Below are 23,399 nucleotides of genomic sequence, written 5' to 3'. Positions count from 1 at the left end.
AACGATCTTCTCAGCTGCTCTCACTATGCGCTGAAGTGACTTGCGGCAGGATGCGTTGCAAGCGCCATACCACACAGTGATGCAGCTGGTTAGGATGCTCTCGATGGTGCCTCTGTAGAAGGTGCACATGATGGGGGCCGGGGCTCTGGCTCTTCTGAGTTTGCGGAGGAAGTAGAGACGCTGCTGTGCTTTCTTGGCCAGTGCTACAGTGTTGTTAGTCCAGGAGAGGTCCTCTGTGATGTGCACATCTGATAAAAGCATCTGATCAGCTTTTTTAGCTGATAAAAAAAACTTTTGACTGGTCAAAATTAAGTTAACTTTGATACCGCTCAAATTTTATGCTGTTAATGTTGTGGCAATTTCTTCCCATGATATCAAAAATAATATTGATCATTGATCAACATTTTTAGGGTGTTGTGACAACACTTATGTAGTCAGCAGCTTTACTTTTTAATTTATTTCAGTTCTTTCAAAAATACTTTTGTCAGCTAAATTTAAGTATAAGAACTGGTAAAAATAATAAGTAACATTTATGTAATATTACATGTGTTGAACACCACTATTGCTGTGATTCAGCTGTAGACTGAAGGTAATATTTGGTTAAGCTTTTATACACTTTTCAAACAAGACATTGTGGCTTTTTCCCTCCAAAGATTGTTTCAAAGGAATTCAAAACAAGTGTTAAAAACTGTCTGAAAAACCAGCATAAATATGTGGGGCTACTTTTTTTAATAATGAATTTAATTTTTTCGAATGCATAATTTATATTTAGTTTAAGATCACAATCTGATCTGATAATGCCATGTGGTTTTGGGTAAGCAGTAACTTATTCATGATCCTGAATGGGTGTGGAGATGATATACAGGTAGACGGGTATTAACTAGGTCAGCATTCCCATAATGCCTCTCTCTCTTCAGTGTGTCCAGTGGGTGGACGAAGCCAAACTCAATCAGTTACGGCGAGAAGGCATCCGCTACATTCGCATGCAGCTCTGTGACGACGACATCTACTTCATCCCTCGCAACGTGATCCACCAGTTCAAAACTGTCTCGGCCGTGTGCAGCCTCGCCTGGCACATCCGTCTAAAGCAGTACTACTCCGAGGAAGAGAAGGAGGAGGAATCGAAGGACGTTAAGACCAAGGACCTGTGCTCCACATCATGTCCTCCCCACTCTTCATCCCCTGTTCACCCGGATACCAAAGTCACCTCTTGCGCCCGGCTACAAGCGGACACGGCACAAGGCGGAGTGGCCAAAACGGACGAACTGGTTTTCCAGAGGCCTGCAACGCCACCCAGAGAGCCGCAGCCTGCGCCTCCGCAGCCGGCTAAATCCGCCCACACTGTTTCTGCCGGTCCTGTCCCAGCACCCTGCCCTCTGTCCTCGCCCACACCAGAGCAAATGCTTCCACAGGCTCCCGCCGAGCCTACATCAGACTCCTCAGTCGACGGCAGCAGGTCCACGGATTTCCCCAAATAACTTCCAAATCCTTTCTTTTGCAGAAGGATGGGGTTTTATTTCGCCTAACAGACTTGACTGATATTCCACAGTGTAAAAAAAGGAATATCTGGACTTTGCCTAAAAATGAAGACTATATTTTTCTTTTTTAGCTTTTGGTTAAGGAAATGACCCCGTGAGTACTTTTTATGTTTTTCTCAGCCAAAGTATTTAATTTTAAATATATTTTTGCTGATTACTCAGTGTTGTTTTATATTTGTTTATATATTATTATTATTATAAATGAGACAAACTATCTCTCAAGAGGGACTTTTCATGTTGTTTCACAGGCCGTCATTTGCATCATGTTGATCTGCTAATTGGTTTCTACAGACAAAAACAAGGAAAAAAGTGCCTGTCACAAGTGGAGAGCAGCAATCATATCTTAAAAGAGAACAATAGTCTTATATTTTTTTTCACATGGTGTAATGCCACTGAAATATTTGACTTATTTAAGCTAGACTAGTGAGAGATATTTGCTTTTTCCTTAATCTTTCTCTGGTTCGCTTGAAGGAAAATTAATTATTTTTTTGAATGACTAATAGCAGTAATTATCAGAGGAACTTGTGCATTACCTCTCATTTATGCAGGAAATAGGATTCGGCCTCCACAAAGAGGGTTGTTCATTTGTTTGTTCTTTGTAATTATTTATTTTTGTCTTTTAAGATCATGGTCATGAATTCTTTTGTCATGTTCGTTTTCTGTCTGTATTGTGTGCAGAAGCCGTTGTGCTTTTTTATAGTTTTGTTTTTGACTAGGAAGACATAGTCAATCAAATCCGGATGTTAGCAGAAAACTGGAGGGAAATGTAAATAACCAAACCTACACTCAGGGGCAACATTCTGATGGTCAAGTCTCCTTCTACTTTACTTAAAAGTTTTATAGCAATCTAATCCATACATTCAGATTTTTGGGTTTTGATTGAATCTATAATTCGGGCATGTGTTCATATGAGCTTCATGTAAAGGAAACAGTCTCTTGATTCAGATGGATCATCTAAACAAGCTTCCATTCAGATTTGAGACAATTCTGCTCATACTATCAGAGTAGTTTTAGAGTCACAACGGAAAGATCTTTTTAAATCATACTTTGATTTTCTTTGTTTTTGTCTGTCATTGTCACCACTTTTTAAAAATGTCCCAAATGACTAATCTTGTTGCTTTGGCCGTTTTAAGCATTTGTTGATTTAGATTTTTTTCTGAAAATCAGTCAGTGCAAATATGAATTAACTCAGTAATATACATTAACAAGGCATGAATAAACTCCTGTTTTTCATGTACAAGAAAACTGTTTTTATATGTTGCTCTTCCCATAATCTGCTACCCAAATTTTTCTCCTTCAAAAAAGCATTTGATATGTATGAGTATAGTAGCAGAAGGCACATGTCCTATGTGTTTGAACTGAAGTTGTCCATAGTAATTTATGATAAGCATTCTAGGGTGACTTTTCAAGATAGTAGGATGACTGCAATTTAGCTTTCACTTTCACGAGTGTAGTTGTGTGTCAGTAATGTTTTTGCACATGTTGACGTGGGATTAAGTCTTAAAGCAGGCATTTAGTGTTTTTGAAAGGGTTCTGGGCAGTAGCTGTGCTTCTCTGTTGATTGCCAAGTATTGTTAATGACTGATTTGAATGTAAATTCACACCAGCAAGCCAATCAGTCTACATTGATTATGGTTTCAACAAAATTATCTAATGGCTTTCCCTAATCAAATGCATCCTCTAGAAATGAGTGCCTTTAATTGTCTGCTATTAAGCTAATTGCTGTTATTCAAGTTGTACAAAGCATTAATTGTGATGGAATTTCATAAAGTCTGGCAATAAGTAAAGATTGGGTATGTATTAACATAAAGTCATGCTTACTCTGTGATACAAATTCTACTTATCCAAAAGCAACTAAAGGTGGCAGTTTTATTGGCCACCAAAGCCAACAAAATAAAGAAAAATTGGTGGTAAACGACCTACAGAGAATTCAAAATCGTGCAATATGAATCAAATCTGCTTCCTATATTTCCCAGTGTTTTTAAATTAGGGTTAGGATTATATAGGCAGGTGTGAAAGCCTAAACAAAAATATGTTCCCTATACTATTCAATAGCATTTCCTCATTTACAGGTTCTGCAGATTAACAGTTTTGCCTAATGAAAGAAAAGATCATTTCATTCTTTCACCCAGAATTTTAAGGTGTCTTTATCGGTGTCCTTAACACCAATTATGATGAATCTTCCCATATATACAGTTTCAGACAGGTTTTCCGCTCAGCATCACACAATTATGCTTTTATACCTTACAGTTCCATGTTATATTGAAATAAACATGTTTAGTGTTCTATGTTTCTCCTGAATTTTGGCAGCTAGTTTTCTTTTTTGTGTGTTGATCAGGTTTCGATGGTCGTTTTGTAATATAGGAAAAATCCACTTAGGAATCAAGGCATGCTCTGTGTGTTCGATTCATTATTTGCTCTGTTTGATATTTGTATAAAGATTTTCGATTTCATTGATTTTTAAGGACTAATTAGATGGTCAATTATGAACATAGTCAAAGTAATGTTTTGTAAATGCTAAGTTACGTTTAATAGAACTGTCATGTGGATCTTTTCAATTGTGTAAAAATGCAATGGAATGCATAGATTTTTTTCTGTATTTTTTTAAATAAACCATTTTATGAGTGTACCAAGCGTTTCACTGCATAAGAAATTGAAAATATGCAAATAAGAAAAGGCAGAGTTAAATACTGTCACAAAACAAACTTGACAATGGATATTCACAATCTTCTGTCATTTTCATCCCTTTTAGATAGACATGGCACCAAATGAGCTGTAACCAAGTCCAGCGTTATGTGACAAAGAAAAGCTTGATTGAATATGGTTACCTGCAGCGCTATATATTATAAAATACATTAAAATGTTACCTATGAGATTACAGAAGTGTCTACTTTTCAGTACATTCATCCCCTTTATTATCTTGTCTTTAGTTACACATCTGTAATCATTTTATATACATTTTAGTTGCATAAAGTTGCAACACGCTTCAATATTTAAAGTCTAAAAAGGCAATTCGCTTGCATAATACCTTTACAGTCATTAACTTTAAGCACAATCTTTGTCCATCTATTGAGTGAGGTCCGTTGTTGTGCTTCTATCCTTCAAAAACCACAGCGAAATAAAACTTTGCTCAGTAAATCCTCTTTTGAAATGTCCTGTGAGGCTGTTTTCCTTTTCTTTCACCTTCAGCATGAACTAGACCCATGTTCCTGGCTTATTTCGTGGGCCTTTTGGCTTTCCAAAGCGAGATCCAAAAGCTGTGGAGTAAGAAAAGGGTCACAATATGTCATGTACAGGCCAGGAATCAACAAGAACTGAAGAAGTATGAAACAGAGTAGCTCCATCTTGTGGCAGCTTTTAAACTCTCAGAACATCAGTTTGGAATCGTACTGTATTTGGTCATTTAAAAATATTAATATTAAATAATAAAGGGGGCGATATCTTACAAAATAAGAATCCAACAGCTGAACCGTAGGGTGGTGGAGCAGACTGAGGCGTGGCTGGAGACTGGCCTGAAGGTGGGGCTGGGGGTGGGATCGGAGGCGGGGCTATTTTTGCTGCAAATGACAGTTACATGATATTCAAGCCACACACAGCTACTTATTTGTCCTTTGACTTACATGTTTATTTGAATAGATTAAGTGGTTATTATACATACTCTTCCGTTTTCCTTTCAAAATCTTAATACTCTGTAAGAAAAGAAAATATGTATTGACATTTATAATATTTGCTTTTATCTAAAGCAACAGGGGACTGTTCACATGAGAGAGACCATTCACATAGATGTGATTTTACACTGAAAAAAAATCAAAGGCAGGCTAGTGGAATGAAAAAATTAATAAGGTATAGAGACGCGTTTAAAAAAAAAAAAAAAAGGTTTAACTACTTTTAACTTGAGCACAACGTTTAGCGGGACATGCTGCAAAAGATGCAAGCACAACAATCAAACAAGTCTATTTAGTGATTTGTAGCACAGTGATAGAGAAAAGTACACAGGGTCTCAGGAGTGTTTTATAAAGTTGTATTTCTTATCATTTTTTAAGATTTATTTTTGGCATTGTATGCCTTTATTTAGATTTAGGACAGTAGGTGGCCAGGAAGTGAAGTGGGAGAGGGGGGATGGGATCAGGAAAGGTCCACAAGCTGGGACTCGAACTCGGGACGGCCGAAGCGCAACAGCATCATGTTGGCGTGCTGCCCACGAGGCCATTGGTGCCGAAGTATTTCTTTTATTTGACATGGCATCTTAAATGCTCATGCACGAGTTGCATGGGACATGGAACAACGGTCAAAAACATCTGTCTAGCATAGAAAAACTATGCAGTGGGATGTAAAAACATATTCTGTGTGAAAAGCAATTTGGGGCCATTTACATAGACTGTGTTTTTTACAGTGAGAAAACTGTCTTAAGACATGCTATTTAAAAGTTAAACTTCTTTTTACTTCAGTTACGCATCAAACGTGTCCACCTAGCACATGTTTACATATAAAGACGATGGAAAAGCAGCGCAGAGGAATTCAAATATGTGTTCTGTGTGAACGGCCCTTAACTCATTCTGCCATTTAAAAATGTGAAATGCAGAATAGAAAAGAATGCAGGAACTTCTTTTAACTTCAGCTCCATGTTTTTAGAATGCCATGCACGAGACACTGCAAAAGGCAAAACATATGAGCGCAACATTTAACGCACAACCATGTCTGCTTAGTAAGCGTGGTTGAATGCAAAAATGTGTTCTATGTGAACTGCCTATAATCAGTTTTGGTGTTTAAAAATGCAAGATAGGGTGCAAGTTTTTAAAAGTCAAACTTCCTTAACTTGACATGGCGTTTGAAAAAAAAAACTATAAAAACAATGGAAAGCTGTGCAATGGAAAACAAAAACACGCTCTCTGTGAACGGACCCTTTAAAGTGCATTCAAGGCAGGTTATTTTCAGTATATGGGTTCAGTTGGAAACATATAATACAAAATAAATTTTCCATCAGTAACCTATATTTTACATACTTATAATGCCATGCACTTTACATGTAACAAATACAGAGACTTTAGAAGGTGAACCTTGCTCCTGGCCTTGCTGACCAGTGAAGTTTTTTCTCCCCCCTTGTTCGACTGGTTCTCTGTTGGTCCCGTTGCTGCCGGCCGGCTGCTGGGTGCCGTCTGGTGCTCTACTGAATTAGCCACAGGGCAAGCTAAACTGAGGTCATGTAGTAATGCTTATGCAGTTTCATGAACTGACATCAATCATTGTTAAGGGATTCATGCTGTCACTCACCTCGGCCTCCAGTTGCTGTGGTTACAGGGACAGGCAGAGTCAGCGGAGCCACAGATAGAGACTCTGTAAAATTAAACACAGCTGTGCACACATAGATCCAATAATAGTGTGGCCTCTTTATCTCTGTGTCGCGCAGAGACAAACACTACACTGCAGTGCACTCGAGAGGGCAAATTTGCTAGTACATGTTATGTTGTAATGACACTAGTGACTGAGGTGTGGGAGGACACAATGGAAACGTCAGCCTACCTTGTTTTGAACTTTTTGCCCTGACGCTCTGTTAAAAAATGACACATTTTGGCAAGAATGAGTCAAGCATTGATCATACAAATGGAAAATCATAACACAGCATTTCTGTTTAAATTAAATTAGAGGTTTGTTTCTTCTAGTCCATGTCTATATGCTTTACTCCTAAACGTTGACAAAATTTGATTTTAGTTTATAGTGAGTATAAAGTATGTAGTAATAGTATAAAGGTAAATGCAACGAAACCTTGCTTCGGCTCCAAGAATGATCCAGGAATGATCTGGGCTGGGAGCTGCCTGACCATTCAGAAGAGGTGCCCAGTCTCAGTCTCTGCTGCTCTGCCTCAGCTGGCTGACAGGGGGCGCTGCTGTCGGCCACTTTAACTAAAAAATAATAATAAAACGGATATTTTTCAGCTTTGTTAATTAATAGTTGTAGATCAATTTTCTCTATATACTGTAAGTTCGGTGTACTGCACCTTTCTCCGTGTGAAAAAAGAAAGACTCTGGAGTTCTTTCAGGAAGTGGTGGAGTTACACTTTCTTTATGAAACAAAGCAACAAACGTAGACTATTTTTGAATCAGCGCAAATATGTTTTATGTTGGAGACTGTAAACTGAACGGTTACACTGGACTGGAGTATGTGATATACACAGTACCTGTTCCAGGAACTGAATTGAATGCCTGCTCACGTGGTGTTGGGGTGTTTAGAGATTCTATCAAAAATAGGAAGTCAAAAATAGCCTATATTAAACAATCAACCAGAATGACACTAACAGAACTTCCTTAAACTCCTAGTTGTTTTAAAACAAGTATATAGTATGGAAAGGAAGTTACAAACATGTATCCTCAGTGTTGCCACAAATTTTTAAGCCACTTGAAATTCTACTTTCAATTTAAAATGTTCTAAGAATCAATTATTATGGATATATTTGATGCATTAAATGTTTTTGTTCATCCGTTTTTGATTGATAACTTGATAACCAAAAATTTAGACCTGAGACTAAAATTAAAATATACAATTTGCAACTAAAAATAATTCTGCAGAGATCTGGGATCCAGGACGAGGCATTAGGAATTGAGAGTTGAATTGTATTTGAATTCTTGTGAATGTTATTCAATAAAAAGACTCGTTTAGATTCGTTTACCGATTAATTTGGTGACTTTTTCTGTAAGTTATATTATTACCAGTAGTTGGCAACAGTGAGTGTCTATTAAGTAAGTCATCGAGTGTCCATCAAAAGAGGCGCTCACAACACAAATGCTTCTATACAAACAATAATTGAACAGCTCGACGCCTATCTTTGAAACAAGAGGTAAGTGAAAACAAGAACAGTCATTAATCATGAAATATGTGACGATAAAGTGTGTTCATTTTGAGCGACCACCTCAGCTAGCATTCAGCTCAAAACAATGTTTTGATTTGTTTATTAATGTTGTAGCCTACATAAGGTTTCGTCACCTAGCTTCCTCTCACAAGTGAATCGACTCCCAAAATGGTAGATTTGTATGGTATTTTGTTTGCATTGTTATGCTGTCAGTTTTTGTAGCTATTGTTGAAAGTAGGCGCATTTTCAAATTTCCTTAAATATGCATGTGTAAATATAGCATGTTTTCACTTGCTTAATATCACCTTGCTTTAACACCAGTATATAACTGTGAATTTCTGCATATAATGCAGAATAGTATAATCAAAGTTAAATGTGTAAAGTCTTACCCTGAGGTTGTTTGTACAGTAGGGGAGGAGGACTGTGACTTGTGATCGGAATAGGACTGAGTGGAGCAGATGATGCTGCTGCTGCAAAAAAGAGGAAGGCAACATTGTAGCCAGAACTAATATCTTGCTGGTTTGTTGCGGTCTTATCTATGACTTTGAAATCCTAAATATATATGACTGACTTACCAGGAAGTGACATTCTAAGTTTTAAGCTCTGAAATAAAGAAAATAATTTTGTTTACAATTACCTTGTTTAGGTTGATGTGTTCTATTAATATGCCGATATGATTCATTAGGCTATACACCCTGCGTCCTCTCACCTTGCTTCTGGACCAAGATCGTTTTATGTCTGTCTGAGCTTCATTTGTTTGCCCAGACCATTCTAGAGCTTTCCCAACTCTCATTACAACATCCTGTGGCTTTTCCTGTGTTATGTTTATTACCAAATCTGTTGAAAATTAGATGACAGTTTGAAAAGGTACAAAGGACACGAAAATTTGTTATAGATTCATCCCTGCCCATCATTGTCATACCCTCATCTGTGGCCATTTCAAAAGACTCTGGAGTTCTTTCAGGCAGTGGGGGCACAGGTGATGGCGGGCTGTCTTTTTAGAGAAAACAGGAACATTTACTGGTGATGTCCATCAAATCTATACACACATTTTCAAGTGTGCATAATTCTCACCTTTATTGATGCTCTCAGATTCTGAGCTGGTTGGGATCACCAATGTCAACATCTCAGTGTTTTCACTGATATCTGGAAACAAGACCATATATTGAGATATAGATTTAAAAAATAGAAAATGTACTGGACCAGTATGCTGTATGGAATGAGTTTATGTAAGTGAGAATCAGTGTTGTTATTGTTACTATAACTAATAAATAAACACAAATCTATTATTTAAACCATTTTCAGTGACTGAAATAAAATAAAAATAACAGATTTAAACATTAGATAGAAATAAATAATTTTGATAATACTTTTCATGAAACCTATATAATGCATTGCATGATGCATGATTTCATAAATAATTGTAACCACAGTTATAAAACATAATAATACTTCATTTTAAGACCTTTAGAAAGTATGATGCATTAAAACTATAATGAAATTATGTCCTCATTTGTAAGTCGCGTTGGATAAAAGCGTCTGCTAAATGAGTAAATAAAAAAAAAAAAACATAAAACGCATGATAAACAGTGGAACCTGCAAATATTATAATTTTGTTTACAATTATATATGTAAAGATAAAATGCATTTCAATTGATTACGAATATCTTGATGCATTATTCATAAAGGCTTTAAGTAAAAGCTAAAGCTGAAATCAAATAAATTAAAGCTAAACAGAAATATTAAAAATAAGATCTAATAAAATGACAAGAGCACATAAAATTGAACTAATATAAAAATAAAAGACAATTTGAAATATTAATACAAATAATGTAATAGTATATAAAATACAACTAAAATAGCATGGGGAGGATAGACATTTAGACCTTAAGTTGGACTAACCGTTAATTTCATCTGCCAGTATAAATGACTCTGGGGTTCGCTCTGGCAAAGGAGGAGTGTCTTCATCAGATGAAGGTTTATTTGCACCTTTATACAAATTATAACACATGAAATTATCATAAGTGATGTATCATTAATAGTTTTCAGAAATCAATTGCTAAAATAGCCATAGGTTTTCATACCTTTGTCATTGCAGTCATGTTTTGGCAATTCTAACACCTGATTATTAAGCGTTAAACTAGGTATTGTGAAACAGGGGTTCTCCATCCATGCTTCATGAATTACAGAGGCCATAACGCAGTGATTGTCGCTAACCGGTGGAGACTCAGGGCCAAAATAAGGATCTTCCACAGTGTAGCAGACTGTGCTGGTGATGATAGGGTTGTGGTCTGTGGCAGCAGGACTGACATCTTGGTTTTCTGCACACTCCAGATGCTTCTTATTTGGCCTCAGTTCCTGTATTAGGCTGATGGGATAGTTTGAGCATGCAGCATAGGTGACATCAGTGTTAAAGCTGGTGTATGGCTCAGTTCTTTGAGATACATTGGTTGTAATGTCTGTTTGAGGAGTTGCTGCTATGAATGACCTCTGATCTGTAATCTGGGTCCATTCACTCATTGTATTGAGCATGTCTGCAGGATTGAGTTTTGTGGAGATGACCTCTTGACTGAATGGTTCTGAATGAGGGTGTGGCCAAGAAGTAGCATTGTATGTGATGTGATTGAGTTCATTTATAGGGATTTCCATCTCGTTATTCCTATCAAAACAGTGAAAGATTTTCTTATGATCAGGAATGCCACAAACACTGTCACAATGTGTCTTAGGATGTTTTTACACTTGTTGTTTGGTTCTCTTGGTTCTGGTCTGGACCAAAAACACATTATACATTTAGTCCTAGTTTGCTTAGCATTCATGCTGTAATTAAAAAAAAAAAAAAACTGAACCCAAAGATACAACATAAAAGGCATAAGGATACACATCCTGTTGTTTAGATGTATTTGGTCCGTGTTCCGATCATTCTTCAGTGAAACTGCACCAGAGTTTGTTTGGAAGTGCACCAAGGCACACCTTTTCAGGAGGTCTCAATACTCTTGTTTGGTGTGTATCAAGGATCGTATGGAAGCATTCATAATTTTTCAAATAAACCACACTAACAGAGCAATCAAACGTTTTAATCAAACCAAACCAGCCAAGTGTGCAATTTTCCTTTGACATGAAACAATTAAAGGGTTAAGGTCATTGCACACTTAAGGTCATTGCACACTGAGTCCGAAATTTTCACGTGCGTTTTTTCGTATTCCTCATCATTTCCTTTCAAAATGCATACTATGGATGCGAAAACGCAGAAAATCGAACCTGATCCAAAAAAATTTATGACGGACGAAAGTTCCGGAGGCATGATTGACACAACCTCACGTTGTGTCAATCATGTTTACACACTGCCTCCGAAACTTTTGTCCGTCATAAAAACTTTGCACACTAAATCTCTAATAACACTTTGGTGTGGTATTTGAAGCTAAGTGTAACACATCATGTTCAGTGACGAGCATAGTAAAACTTTCCAGTGCAAGTTAAATTACTTTGATATTACATAATTTGGTAGTAAAAAGGTGTTGCACATTGAATTGTTGCAGAGATGCATATTCTGTAAAATATTTGCAACTGCTTTTCATCATTTAAAGGCATAGTTCACCCAAAAATGAAAATAACCCCATAATTTACTCAAAGCCTCAAGCCATCCTGGGTGTATATGTCAGGGCTCTGCCCTGGCAGCTTTGTCTGTGTTGTCTTTGTTTAATGATTATTTGTCTTGTGTTTGTGTCTACCATGTGTTCCTGCGATCCCACCTCCTTGTTTCCCTTGGTCACACTTTCTTGTTTAGCCCTTGTCTTGTCCTCGTTTCCTTAACCTTACTCACCTGGCTCTCGTGTACTTTCTTCCCTTTATATCGTGCTGCTTTTCCTCTTGTGTTTGTCTTATGCCATAGAGACCGTTATTGACTTGCTGCTCTATATTCCAGTCTTTCCCTGTGATTGTGTATCCTTATTGCAGGTTTTGCTCTTGATTTTTCTGTCTTCTGAGTTTTGGTCCTCCGTAATCTTGCTAATATTTACTTGTAATATCATCTTTAGTTGTTAATCAGTCTTGTTTCTAGTCTTGAACTACTTAGATTTTATACTTTAGTTTTCATTAGTCTAAATTTTGATATTTCCTTTTACATTTTTTTGTTTCTCCTCGTGTTGCTGAGTAGTGTTGTTGTGTGTTTGTGCTGTGTGTTTCCTCCAGTCCTACTCTACCTGCCTGTCGGTTCCCCAAGGCAGTCTGCAAACCAAGCCTGGTGCTGTGAATCTATCTCTGATACTGGCCTGCTTTAAGTCCCTTCACTCTGATTAGAACAGTAGAGCGTGTGTTCCTTCACACACGCTCTACTGTTCTCTGCTCTGGCCTTCTCCCCATTCTTCTGCCTGGTTTGGCCACCGACTGTGACTGTTCTCCAGACCGTCTACCTCTGGAGGTTGGTTGGATTTGTCTCAAGATTGTTCACCCCTGTGCACCCCTGAACTTTTATTTGATTCACTCACATTGCATTTGGGTCCCTTCCTGCTGACCTTGACAGTATATGACTGTCTTCTTTCAGATGAATACAATCAGACTTGTATAAAAAAAAATGTCCTGGCTCTTCCAAGCTTTATAATAACAGTGAATGGTGGTTGAGATTTTGAAGCAAAATAAAGTGTGTCTGTCCATCATAAAAAGTACTCCACACAGCTCTGGGGGTTAATAAAGGCATTCTGAAGAGAAGTAATGTGCTTGTATAAGAAAAATATCCATATTTAAAACTTTATAAACCGTAATCTCTAGCTTCTGTTAAATGTTGTACGGGGGTTCATGAGAGAGTGGCCTTCCAGTGGATGATGCAGGAAGTGACAAACACGGAAGCATAGAGGAGAGAGCGAAACAAAACTCTGGTCATGAATTAGAAGTACAAAACAAGGATTTGTAAAGAAAAATGTCGGAGGAAACAAATGAAGTGCTCCTGGAGCCTTGTGGAGCACTTTTTATGATGGATGATTGCGCTTTTTTTGGACTTAAAAATCTTACCACCATTCTCTGCCATTATAAAGCTTGGAAGATCCAAGACATTTTGTGATTATAAAATTGTTTTCGTCTGAAAGAAGAAAGTCATATACACCTATGGCTTGAGGGTGAGTAAATCATGGTGTCATTTAAATTTTTGGGTGAACTATCCCTTTGATTAGTGTCGCCAAAAAACAAAACCGCAAAGAACTGAAAAACAAAATGTGTAAATAAAGCTTTGTAAAAAACAAAAAAAAGTCACTTGCATCTTTACAGCACTATGATGTGGTGTGTTCCATCAGGCAATGAAAAGTTCAACACATACTTGTACACACCCACTTGACCACTTGGGTCAAATACAGGAAATTTGTTCAAACAAGTGTTCAATTTCAAAGACCGCAAATGTGGGTGTTGGGACAGTCCTATTATTATCTTTAGTGATGTTATTGGAGCAGAAATGACACACATCAGCTTTAAAGCGATAGTTCAACCAAAAATTTTTATTTATTCACCTGCAGCTGGGTGATGGAAGAGTGTTCATTTTTTGGGTGAACTATTCCTTTTAAAATCTGTAAAAATTGTATTAAAGCGAGATATTCCCTAATACCTGTGCTCCGTTCGACGCAATGCTCTGAAGTCTGTCCCTGTCTCTGATTCAGAGTCGCTGAAATCCGAGAGCTCACTCCCAGTACTTAAGGTGACAGGAGAAGGGGAAGCTGGGACCTGATTGATGATCAAATTAAACTGTTCATTGAACAATGCAACAAAAAAAGGCTGCATGCCATATAAATGCTCTGACTATGTTGTATAATGTCATAACTGTGAACCAAAAAATTATAAATATAAAATTGCGTGTATATATATGTAAATGGTGAGTAATAATGATGGTATATCTAACCTCTCTGTTTGATTCATCCATTGCTGCCAGATATCTCTCAAACAGCAATTTGATGGTCCTGTATACTAGTTCATATTGTTCCTAGGAGGAGAAGAAATGATCACTAGGTAAAATGGAGACTTTGTTTTTATTGGATATGGAAATTTAAGGAGAAACTAAGTTGGTTACCTTAGTCTGAACCACAGAGGGCCTCTGTGTGCGCATGTCCTTTACCAGTTCAAAGATACTGAAATCCTCTAGTATCATCTAAACAAGAGAAAATAAGATCAGCACCTTGTCAGAATATAATGAGATTTTGTCAGTATAATGAAAGCTTCAGTAAAATGTTTTGAGCTCTTACCTGTCTCTTCAGTAGATTCCAGGTGTAGTCAATAGCACACAGTACACCTGTTCTTCCACAGCCTGCACTGCAAATTCAAGAGTTCCAAGAGAATGAGCCATAGTGAAAACACATTTATCTCTTCTCACTTTTCAGCAACTTAAATTGATAGTTTTAATACACTTGAGAGTATATGTGTTGCAGTTTGCTACATAACACTGCTGTGGAGTTATGAAAATTAATTTGAAGTCAATGAGCTGCCTATAAGGTGCTCAGAATATTCTGTGTGGAAAAACTTTTAAAAGTTAATCTTTACAACACTAATGCAATAACACTATTTAATGTAATCTTTAGCTAATCTAAAAACGAATATCCGTTATGTAAAGTCATTGTAACTCGGTGCAGATGCTTGTTGGGGTATTTGCTTGTTGTTGGTCCACCACCTACACATTTCCTGTGTAAAGTTGAAGGTGGCCATCTTCCATGGTTACCATTACAAAAAAATTGCTTGAATCAGTATATTGCGTACATTTCTACCAACATTTACACCATGGCCACAATATGACCTCCGACTTATTTGATTTGCCCTCAAATTCAATCATTGCAAAATCAATCCTAACAGTCGATCCCAGCAGATACAGGTGTTTACCTGCAGTGAATACAGATGGGAATGTCATCATGAGCCTGGTAAATCCGCATGTCCTGCAGCAGCTCCAGGATGGCAGGAATGGAGTCAGGTACTCCGTGATCTGGCCAGTTCACATAGTGCAGCTGCTTCAGTGTCCGAGACACCTGGAAATAACCGGTGTAATATAGACTGTTTGTTTTTTCTGGTAACCTGGTTTCTAGTCATTAAACCACCACATTTTGGTGGTTTTCTTTCATCACTAAAAAACATCTGCAGAAATGTCAGCGCCTGTCTGTCTTTGTTTGTTCCACTACAATGTCTGCGCAGTCTAAACTTTTTGACTATTAAAGCGGAATACTGAATACTCTTACGCAATGTCGTTTTCAAGTAGGAAATAAACATATATGGATGAGTCATAGGTCACCACAACATAATGTTTAGACTAAAGCAGTATTTTTCAAGCTCATTGAACTTGACTGAAGTGTGAACGCATCCAGCGATCAGTTTATAAAGCAGATATTTAATGGCAAACAACTAATCAGGATATTGGGAAAAAATGAGATTTTTAAATGGTTTTATTTTAAAAGCAAGGAGAAAAAAGCAATAAAAAGATTTAAATAAATATACAATCTTTTTGTATAAACTATAAAGATGGTAAAGGGTAATTTTTGAATATTATTCAGTGCGGTGAAGTTAAGATCAAAGAAATGTTACTTACTTGTTTAAATGTCACCTTCAGAGTCCGTGTCAAATATTCTCCCTTATTCTCATCAGACTCCTAGACAAATTCAAACATGTGCATGACTGGAATGCTTATTGGATCAGAAATGTTCAGATAATATTTTAGCTAATATTATTCAATAGTGAAAACTGAATAAAGATCTAAGCTAGTGCTAAAAGGTGCAGAATGAACAACACTTAAATATGACATTATTGTTTAAGGGATGCATCAATATAAAATTCTGGTAGACACAATAAGCTGATAACTATTTTCAACTATTTTGTCTAAAATAAATGAATAAAGAAATAATAATCTAAAAATAAAATTAAGTGCTTCAAGTGAATTTAAGCATGCAGCACAAAATTATAAAGTACCATATGAAACAACACTGATATTCATTTTTGAGATTTGCTAAAGATTACATTTAGATTTTTTTTTTTAACATTAGTGTTGTAAAGATAAACTTTACACTAAAAAAAACAAGAACAAATCTGTAGAAAAAAAAAGAAAAGTCACTGGTAATTTTCTGCCAGGACATTATCTGATAAGTTTATAGACATTTCTTTAACCCGAATTCATAATACGGGTGAAACGCGTTATAAATCCTCCTGTAGGTCAAATAGTAGAGCATGGTGCTAGCAACGCCAAGGTCATGGGTTCGATTCCCAGGGAAAGCAAGAGCTGATAAAATGTAAAAACTGTAACTTGAATGCATTGTAAGTCGCTTTGGATAAAAGCGTCTGCTAAATGCGTAAATGTAAATCTACACAAAAAATTACTTCATATTATAACCAATGTTTTTTAATGCAGATGAGTCCTATAAAATGACGAAGGTCATCTAAATGTAAAATTAAGGCAAATAAGCTGGCACAATTAAATATTCAATATAGACTGATACTAGTAACCAATATAGTAGCCTACTGATAATTTGTGCACCCTGATAGTACTGATAATGTCTTTTTTCTAAATAGTAAAATTTTTATTTGTTATAAATATCAATAAGATAAACATAGTGACATTGTGGAAGACCGCAATGTCTTTTTCTGTATTATACTACTTAGTTGTTCAAGATGTGTTTTAGATACTGCGTGAATACTAAGAATCAGGCTTGAACATATGTGTGTGTGAGCGCAAATAAAACACAAGGACAGGAAGTGTGGTGTGAGTGAGGGAAGAGGTGTTTCTTACATAGTATATGGTAAAGGGCTCACACACAAACACATCATTCTTTGACTCTGGCCAGTAACGCTCACATTTTTTCTGAAAGAAAGAGGAAAAACAGCATTCAATCTCAACTGCTCCCTTCTGTCTACGCTGTGAACATTTATACGCTGAGTGCATGGCAGCACTATAATCGTATCAAACGTTTTGAAAGGGTAGGAGCTCAAGATATAAAAAATTAGTTGAAGAAAATGTCATGCATGATGCATTGCCTCACCATTCTGAAACAAGAAGGATGTGGTTAATAAAAATGTTTTATTTTAAACACAGTGACCGTCAACATTTCCCGTATAACACACTGTCAGTTACAACTTACCCTTCCCATTTCAAACTCCCGGCAAGCCATCACGATAACCTGCAGAGAGAGAGAGAATTAGAGGCATTTCATTGTGTGAATATTTGTTTCCTTGGATCTGACCAAAGCTCATCTAGTAGGTTGAACCTGTTTTCTACAGGAAGTGGAATGTGTGTGAAATAGTCGTATGCAACATAATCAAGCTCTCACCTGTACGTTGTATTCCCACAGCATCCTCCAGAAGTCAAGCACAGTGTTTGGCAGCGGGCCTTGTGTGGCAATATACGCCCTAGAGCCCAACACTCCCTGAAATAAATACAGAACAAATGGCAATCCTCCTGATTTTGTCAGTTATCATTTAAGCATGTTTTGTTTAATCTGAAAAGTGTATAGTTCTCTTTGTGTATAAATGTGTATACACATATACGCTTCCTCACCTTAATGAAACTAGCATTGATGTAATCTGTGCCATGTTTGGATGTGACGAGGGAGAGCTTTACTCTGCTGTGATCAACTGTGAGAAAATACAGCCATCAACATCTCTAGCACATCTTGTTATCTTCACAATCAACCCTTTTCATGGTTTTCATATAACTGCTATTTTCACAAATCTTGTGTTAATTTCCTACATTGCTACCCATGTTTGTCTTTGGCATCGTCTAGAGTGATACAGTGCAGTATTTTATGGTATAATATACTCGGACAGCACACATACTGTACATCGCACATGTACACATTTTCATTTAGATGTTTTTAGAGCGTTTGCTCTACTGCGTTACATTTCTACAATGTTTCCTGTCAGATGTTGACAAGACATTTAGAGAATATCTTTATGATTTAGAGCACTGTATGAAATGCTTGTAATTTTTACAGAATACTGTTAAAATGCTAACATAAAAACTTTTACATTTATACATTTAGCAGACAATTTTCTCACTTTTATAAGAAACTTACAAATAAGGAAAACAGCTAGCGTAGGTAATATCGTGAGAAGTGCTAACAATACAAAGTTTTAACCACCATTCAGAATAGGACAAGCTAGAACAGGAAGAGATTAAGAAAACAGATTTTTTCACTTCCATTTTTGAGATTAGATTATAAAAAGAGAAAATGATGTATTATCCTACTTAATGTCTTAACCAGTTGATATGTTTGTTACTATATACTTCCTGTAATTTCAAGTCAATCAGATCATTGCACACTGAGATATGGGTCTCCATATGCTCACTCTGTCTGGCGGCCATTTTGAAAGCTGTCTAAAAACTTTCACCAAAAGAGGAGCCCCTTAAATGTGCGTTTTGGGTAAGTTTCACTACTTATTGTAAAATTAAGAGATTAATGTTCAGACTTTTGCATATTATAACCTGGAACTTGGATGTGGGAAATAATTACATTAGATCCAAAATATAGTTTTAGCAACACAGCGCAGACGCTACAGAACACGGTTAGCTGACTGTATAAGATTGTGTGCTACGCTAATATATTACTGCACACGCTTGTACCTTTACATCCATAATATTATAAATTGACAGTTTATTGCTGTTCTGTCGTTTTACAGTGCTGTAATTTTTAAAGATTTAATATTATTTTAAGGTGAGCTTAAAGGGTACACTAATATGAAAATCACGCTTCAGTGTGACATCAATAAGAAAAAGTATAATTTCATAGATATTGTTAATAATAGTTGTTCATTTTAAAAATATGTATGAACTTAATACATGACCTAGACTATTTATTTAGCAAAATCCTGTCATTTTAATAAATATTACATGAAATTTATCAAAAATTGTTGCTGCTCCAATTAAGCTCAGTGTGCTTTCTTTAAGCTCTTCCACATTGAACGTCTATGTACTTCATATACAGACTTCTATATCGATTTTCTATGGATTCAGTCAACTCAAATCTGCAGACTGGCCCTGATCTTTGCCAACTAGCATCAACTTTTCCAGACTGTAAATCTGTGGAAAATCGTGGCAAAATCATGTAGTGTATTCCAGCCTTAAGAGACCAGATAAGTTGACATCCTTTTAAAAAGAGGTTTCATAATGAGGCTAGTTTCTGTGTTCATTCCCATGAATTCAAAGTGTTATTGGTTTGGTTTGTTTTATTTGATTTTTGAACGTGTTACTTAGCTGAACGTGGACTAGTCTAGATGTTGCAATGTGCTTAGATGACACTTCATTATGAATATATAACTGATTGACTGAATGACTTGTTGTTTGATTCTAGTGTTCTTGACTTTGTACCTTCAAAAAATATTTATTTTTACAATTATTCTTCAAAAATCTTCCTTAAAATAAACAAGACTTTTTAATAAAACATGATGTGAGCTTAATGGGAACAGGGGTGTGCTTAAAGGGTACAAAAATGCACCCATTAAGCACAGCCAGACTTTTTGAATTTAATGAAGTATATCTTAATTGAAATGCTTTTGTCATTTAAAATAAAATTAAATATTTTTGTGTGAGAGATTAATATTTTATTTTTAACATAACTTTTTGTACTGAAACCAATATCTTGTGCACTAAAAATGTCTCAGTGTAGATTTTGGTGAGCTTAATAGATTTGTTTACCCTATGTGTTACACTGGTGGTGTTTTGTCTCTGTGTGTATGACTCTGTGCACCATTTATGTGCAAGCATATTATGGACAAGCCACTTACGATTCATCATGGTTTTCTATTTTGCCACCTGTATTACGGTTATCGGAATATTTTACAGTATAAGCAGATTTTGGTATTTCAAGCAGACTGGTATTTTAACATTATATAGTTTAATGAAATGTACGGTTATGTTGTAAAATATACTCATGCACCAATATGACATCCCATATGTATTTTTTATGCAGAATTTTTGACAACCCTATCTGTGTTGTCTTTTCCTTTAAATTTAACAGGATATTTTTGCAGTGAATGTAAATCTACTTTTTAAACATGTTTATCAGATATTACTATACAAATAGGCCTACCAGCTTTCCATATGTACAGTACAGTAGTTCTTTATGGTGTATAATATTTCATCGAAAATAATACGGTACAGTATATTATGGTATACCGTACTGTGTATAGTCAGATGTAATACTCACAGGGAACAATGTCTTTGTATCTGTTCTTCTTCACATTGTCTTGTTTGTCCGCGGCTGTGGTGGGGTATGTCTTCTCTGCACGATATTTAGTAGACTGTCTCTTTAGTTTCTGTTTTGACCAATAAGATTCAGTTATGATTTTGTATCATTTTGTGCAATAAAACTTTGGTATTCTTGTATTCTCATTTTATTTTCTTCTTATATTGCAAATGGTCCAAGCCAGAAGTTCAGGGCAGAGATGTTAATACTGATATTATTTTAAAGACAAAGCAGAATGAGAAAAACTGTGTTTCAAAAACTCTTATTTGCCATGTATTTGACATATCAACTGTGATCTGAGAATAACAGACTGAAGTTTGAAGCCCTGTGGTTAAGATCTGTGAAAACTAGATAAGTCTGGCTGTGTATGCGAGAGTGAGTGAGTGTGGCTGCCACAATATGCATGTGGGATGTACCATTGCTCTCCTGTGTGTGTGTCTCTGCGCACAAGCACCTTGATCAGACCAAGAGACTTTCCGACCACAGCTGAGCTTACGAGAACCTTGTGAGCCCAACAGACAATGAGCACATATAACAAGCTGAGTAATTTGCATGGGATCTCCGAGTCAAACAGTCAGGACTGCGTATGAGGAACAAGCCCATCCCACTGTGGGAAACCGTCATGTTTTGTACAGTGAGACTAGACATTTCTCTACATATATGTCCCTTGTGTGGGCATAAATTGCAGTGCAGCATTGAGGACCATTAGTTCTGTTCTCAGTGTAATGGGAACTTAGGTTTTCATGCGTAATAGACAGTTTCTCTTCCTGTAAACACTCCATTCGCAAGCTACTTGAATCACTATTCTGGCAGAGGTCTTGTTTGGAAGTGGTTTGACAGAGATAATAGAGCAGCATGTCTGAAAGTGTTTTTGTGCGATTGAGAAAGCAGACAGGGCCTACGAGGTCTTCCTCATGGCCTGGTTTCACATTGGGAAAATAAAGAAATAAACTAAACACTTTGCAGCTGCTGACGACTATAAAAGACACTCAGTAGCATTCAGGCTGGACTAAAGAGCGTGTTTTGTTCTGTAGGACATAAAGCTGTAGTGGCAAAGACAGGCCTAAATCGGTTTGGTAATTCAGGGCTTAGCAAGTGTACAGATGTGTTAAGCCATTAAGGATGGCATTTTAGCTATAGATACAAGAGTAACATGTAACTTGGTGATACATTTTTAAGCCTTAAAAATGGAGTGATGGTGGTTGTATGAATGTCCAGTGTTGTAACCTTCTTTTACAGCAAGGGTTTTAAAACACATTTTGGTGCTTCAACACGTAATGACCCCAAATAACCACGAAATATAATTTTTGAATTTGTTGTTATTGAATGTACTGTTTACTGTATATAAAAATACCCCCCCCCCCATATGCTACTTTGTAGACTCTAAGAAGCGCGTAGAGGAACAGCATGGTACTAGTGACACCAATGCCATGAGTTTAGTTCCTAGCGAACACTGATAAGACATATACTTTTTTAAATGTTTGCATTGGATTAATTTAGGTGAAGAAATAGCATATGTACTTCTATTCAAATATAATGTCCTTATATCAGCATACAGAGAGACACGACAGTGTTATTTGAAAACCCCAGTCCATCCATCACTGCCTGACATCCTGTTTCACTCTAAGCTGATTTACACTGTAAGCTGATTTGGATGAAAGTGTCTGGCAAGCAAATACATGTAAATAATAATAATAATAAACATCTTATGCGAATTAGTATTTTTGCATTTTGTATTTTTGCAGTCAGTGAGTGACAGCTCAGGATGGGTCATGGGTAACTTCCTCTCAGTCATCCTGACTGTTCACATGGAACATTTAACAGTTGACAATTGAGGGGAATAGCATATGAAGGTTATTTTGGAAACTAATATAAGCAGAAGCGAGACATGACTATTTTGGGGTCCAAAAGTCCCTTGTTGTGGACAATCATCCATAGATTAAATAATAAATTAGTTTGGTAATAAATAACCACACCAGGGTAAAACTTCTTGTACAAAAGGTTAAAGTAAGAGTCACTGTGTTAAGAAGAGGAAGTCCACGCTTAACCATTTAAGCCATTGCCTCAACTCACTGCCCAGACATGTTTTATTTTTAACTTACTTCTGGCATGTGCGATGCTAATATTTTTTATTATCACAGTCCATTAATTTACAAAATTTCACATAGCCACACAAACATTGCATATAATGTGAGATAAAAAAGCAGGTTTGTTTTTAGCCTAGCATACAGCTACCTCATACAGGTTTATGTTGGCATCTTTTGCAACCTATGCGCTGTCACATGACATGAATCTGAGAACGCGTGTTCTTTTTCACAAATGAAACCCTGCCATTTTTCACTATTTTGTTAATAACTTACCAAAAACTCTCCGGCAAAGCCGTTCTCTGCCCCTTCCTCTTCTGCTTCCTTGCTGGCGATTTTGGCCAATAGGTCCCTCAGAATGTGGGCTTGGGTGTCCATGGCATGATGTGTGACACAGCAGCTTCCTCCGTCATGTCAAAGATAGGGGATATCGGTGGGCTTCTGAAAGGAGTCGATCTTTCACTTTCTTTCTGTGTGTCTCTTGTAAGTCTGTAGCTGAGTTGAGGAACTGTGCAATGTGGCGTCACGGAAGCAGTGGCAGCAACAGCTCACAGGTTCTGTGGTCAACTCAAAGTATCACTGTGACCCTCTCCGCCCTCCATCTCTCACTTCAGTTTCTCTTGCTTTTTTTCATTGTTGCATATGCGTTTGTTGTCTGTCTTTGGCCTTCTCTTTTTCTCTCTACCTGCTTGTTTCTTTCTGTCCAACACTTTGTAGCACAAGGTCTTAGAGCCCATACCCCCCCCCC

General features: G+C 36.7%; 2 protein-coding genes across 2 annotated transcripts in view; one reads left to right on the top strand and one right to left on the bottom strand.

The window, feature by feature from the left end:
* LOC306860225 (lysine-specific demethylase 9-like) overlaps positions 1 to 4,165 on the top strand; it is a 9,695-nt gene extending 5,530 nt beyond the window's left edge. Inside the window, exon 7 of the mRNA XM_079401814.1 lies at positions 918 to 4,165. Within this exon, the coding sequence (XP_079257940.1) occupies positions 918 to 1,478 (561 nt within the window). The 3' untranslated portion in view covers positions 1,479 to 4,165. The remainder of the gene's footprint in view (positions 1 to 917) is intronic.
* Positions 4,041 to 23,399, bottom strand: LOC306860224 (uncharacterized protein). Its single transcript, XM_079401813.1, has 28 exons — positions 22,928 to 23,399; positions 20,529 to 20,637; positions 17,882 to 17,958; positions 17,655 to 17,750; positions 17,466 to 17,504; positions 17,117 to 17,188; positions 15,926 to 15,985; positions 15,229 to 15,371; positions 14,601 to 14,667; positions 14,429 to 14,506; positions 14,261 to 14,341; positions 13,970 to 14,085; positions 10,467 to 11,041; positions 10,285 to 10,371; positions 9,457 to 9,528; positions 9,305 to 9,376; positions 9,092 to 9,219; positions 8,958 to 8,985; positions 8,772 to 8,852; positions 7,714 to 7,770; positions 7,534 to 7,596; positions 7,302 to 7,438; positions 7,059 to 7,086; positions 6,810 to 6,872; positions 6,596 to 6,705; positions 5,197 to 5,227; positions 4,985 to 5,095; positions 4,041 to 4,795 (listed from the first exon to the last, which is right to left on the bottom strand). Exons 1-28 carry the CDS (start codon positions 23,027 to 23,029, stop codon positions 4,734 to 4,736), a joined length of 2,745 nt encoding a protein of 914 aa, XP_079257939.1. The 5' UTR covers positions 23,030 to 23,399; the 3' UTR covers positions 4,041 to 4,733.

The sequence above is a fragment of the Barbus barbus genome (genome assembly GCF_936440315.1).
Source record: "Barbus barbus genome assembly, chromosome: 41".
Lineage (NCBI taxonomy): Eukaryota > Metazoa > Chordata > Actinopteri > Cypriniformes > Cyprinidae > Barbus > Barbus barbus.
The sequence above is the reverse complement of the archived record's forward strand: the minus strand, read 5'-3'. Positions and strand labels throughout refer to the sequence as shown.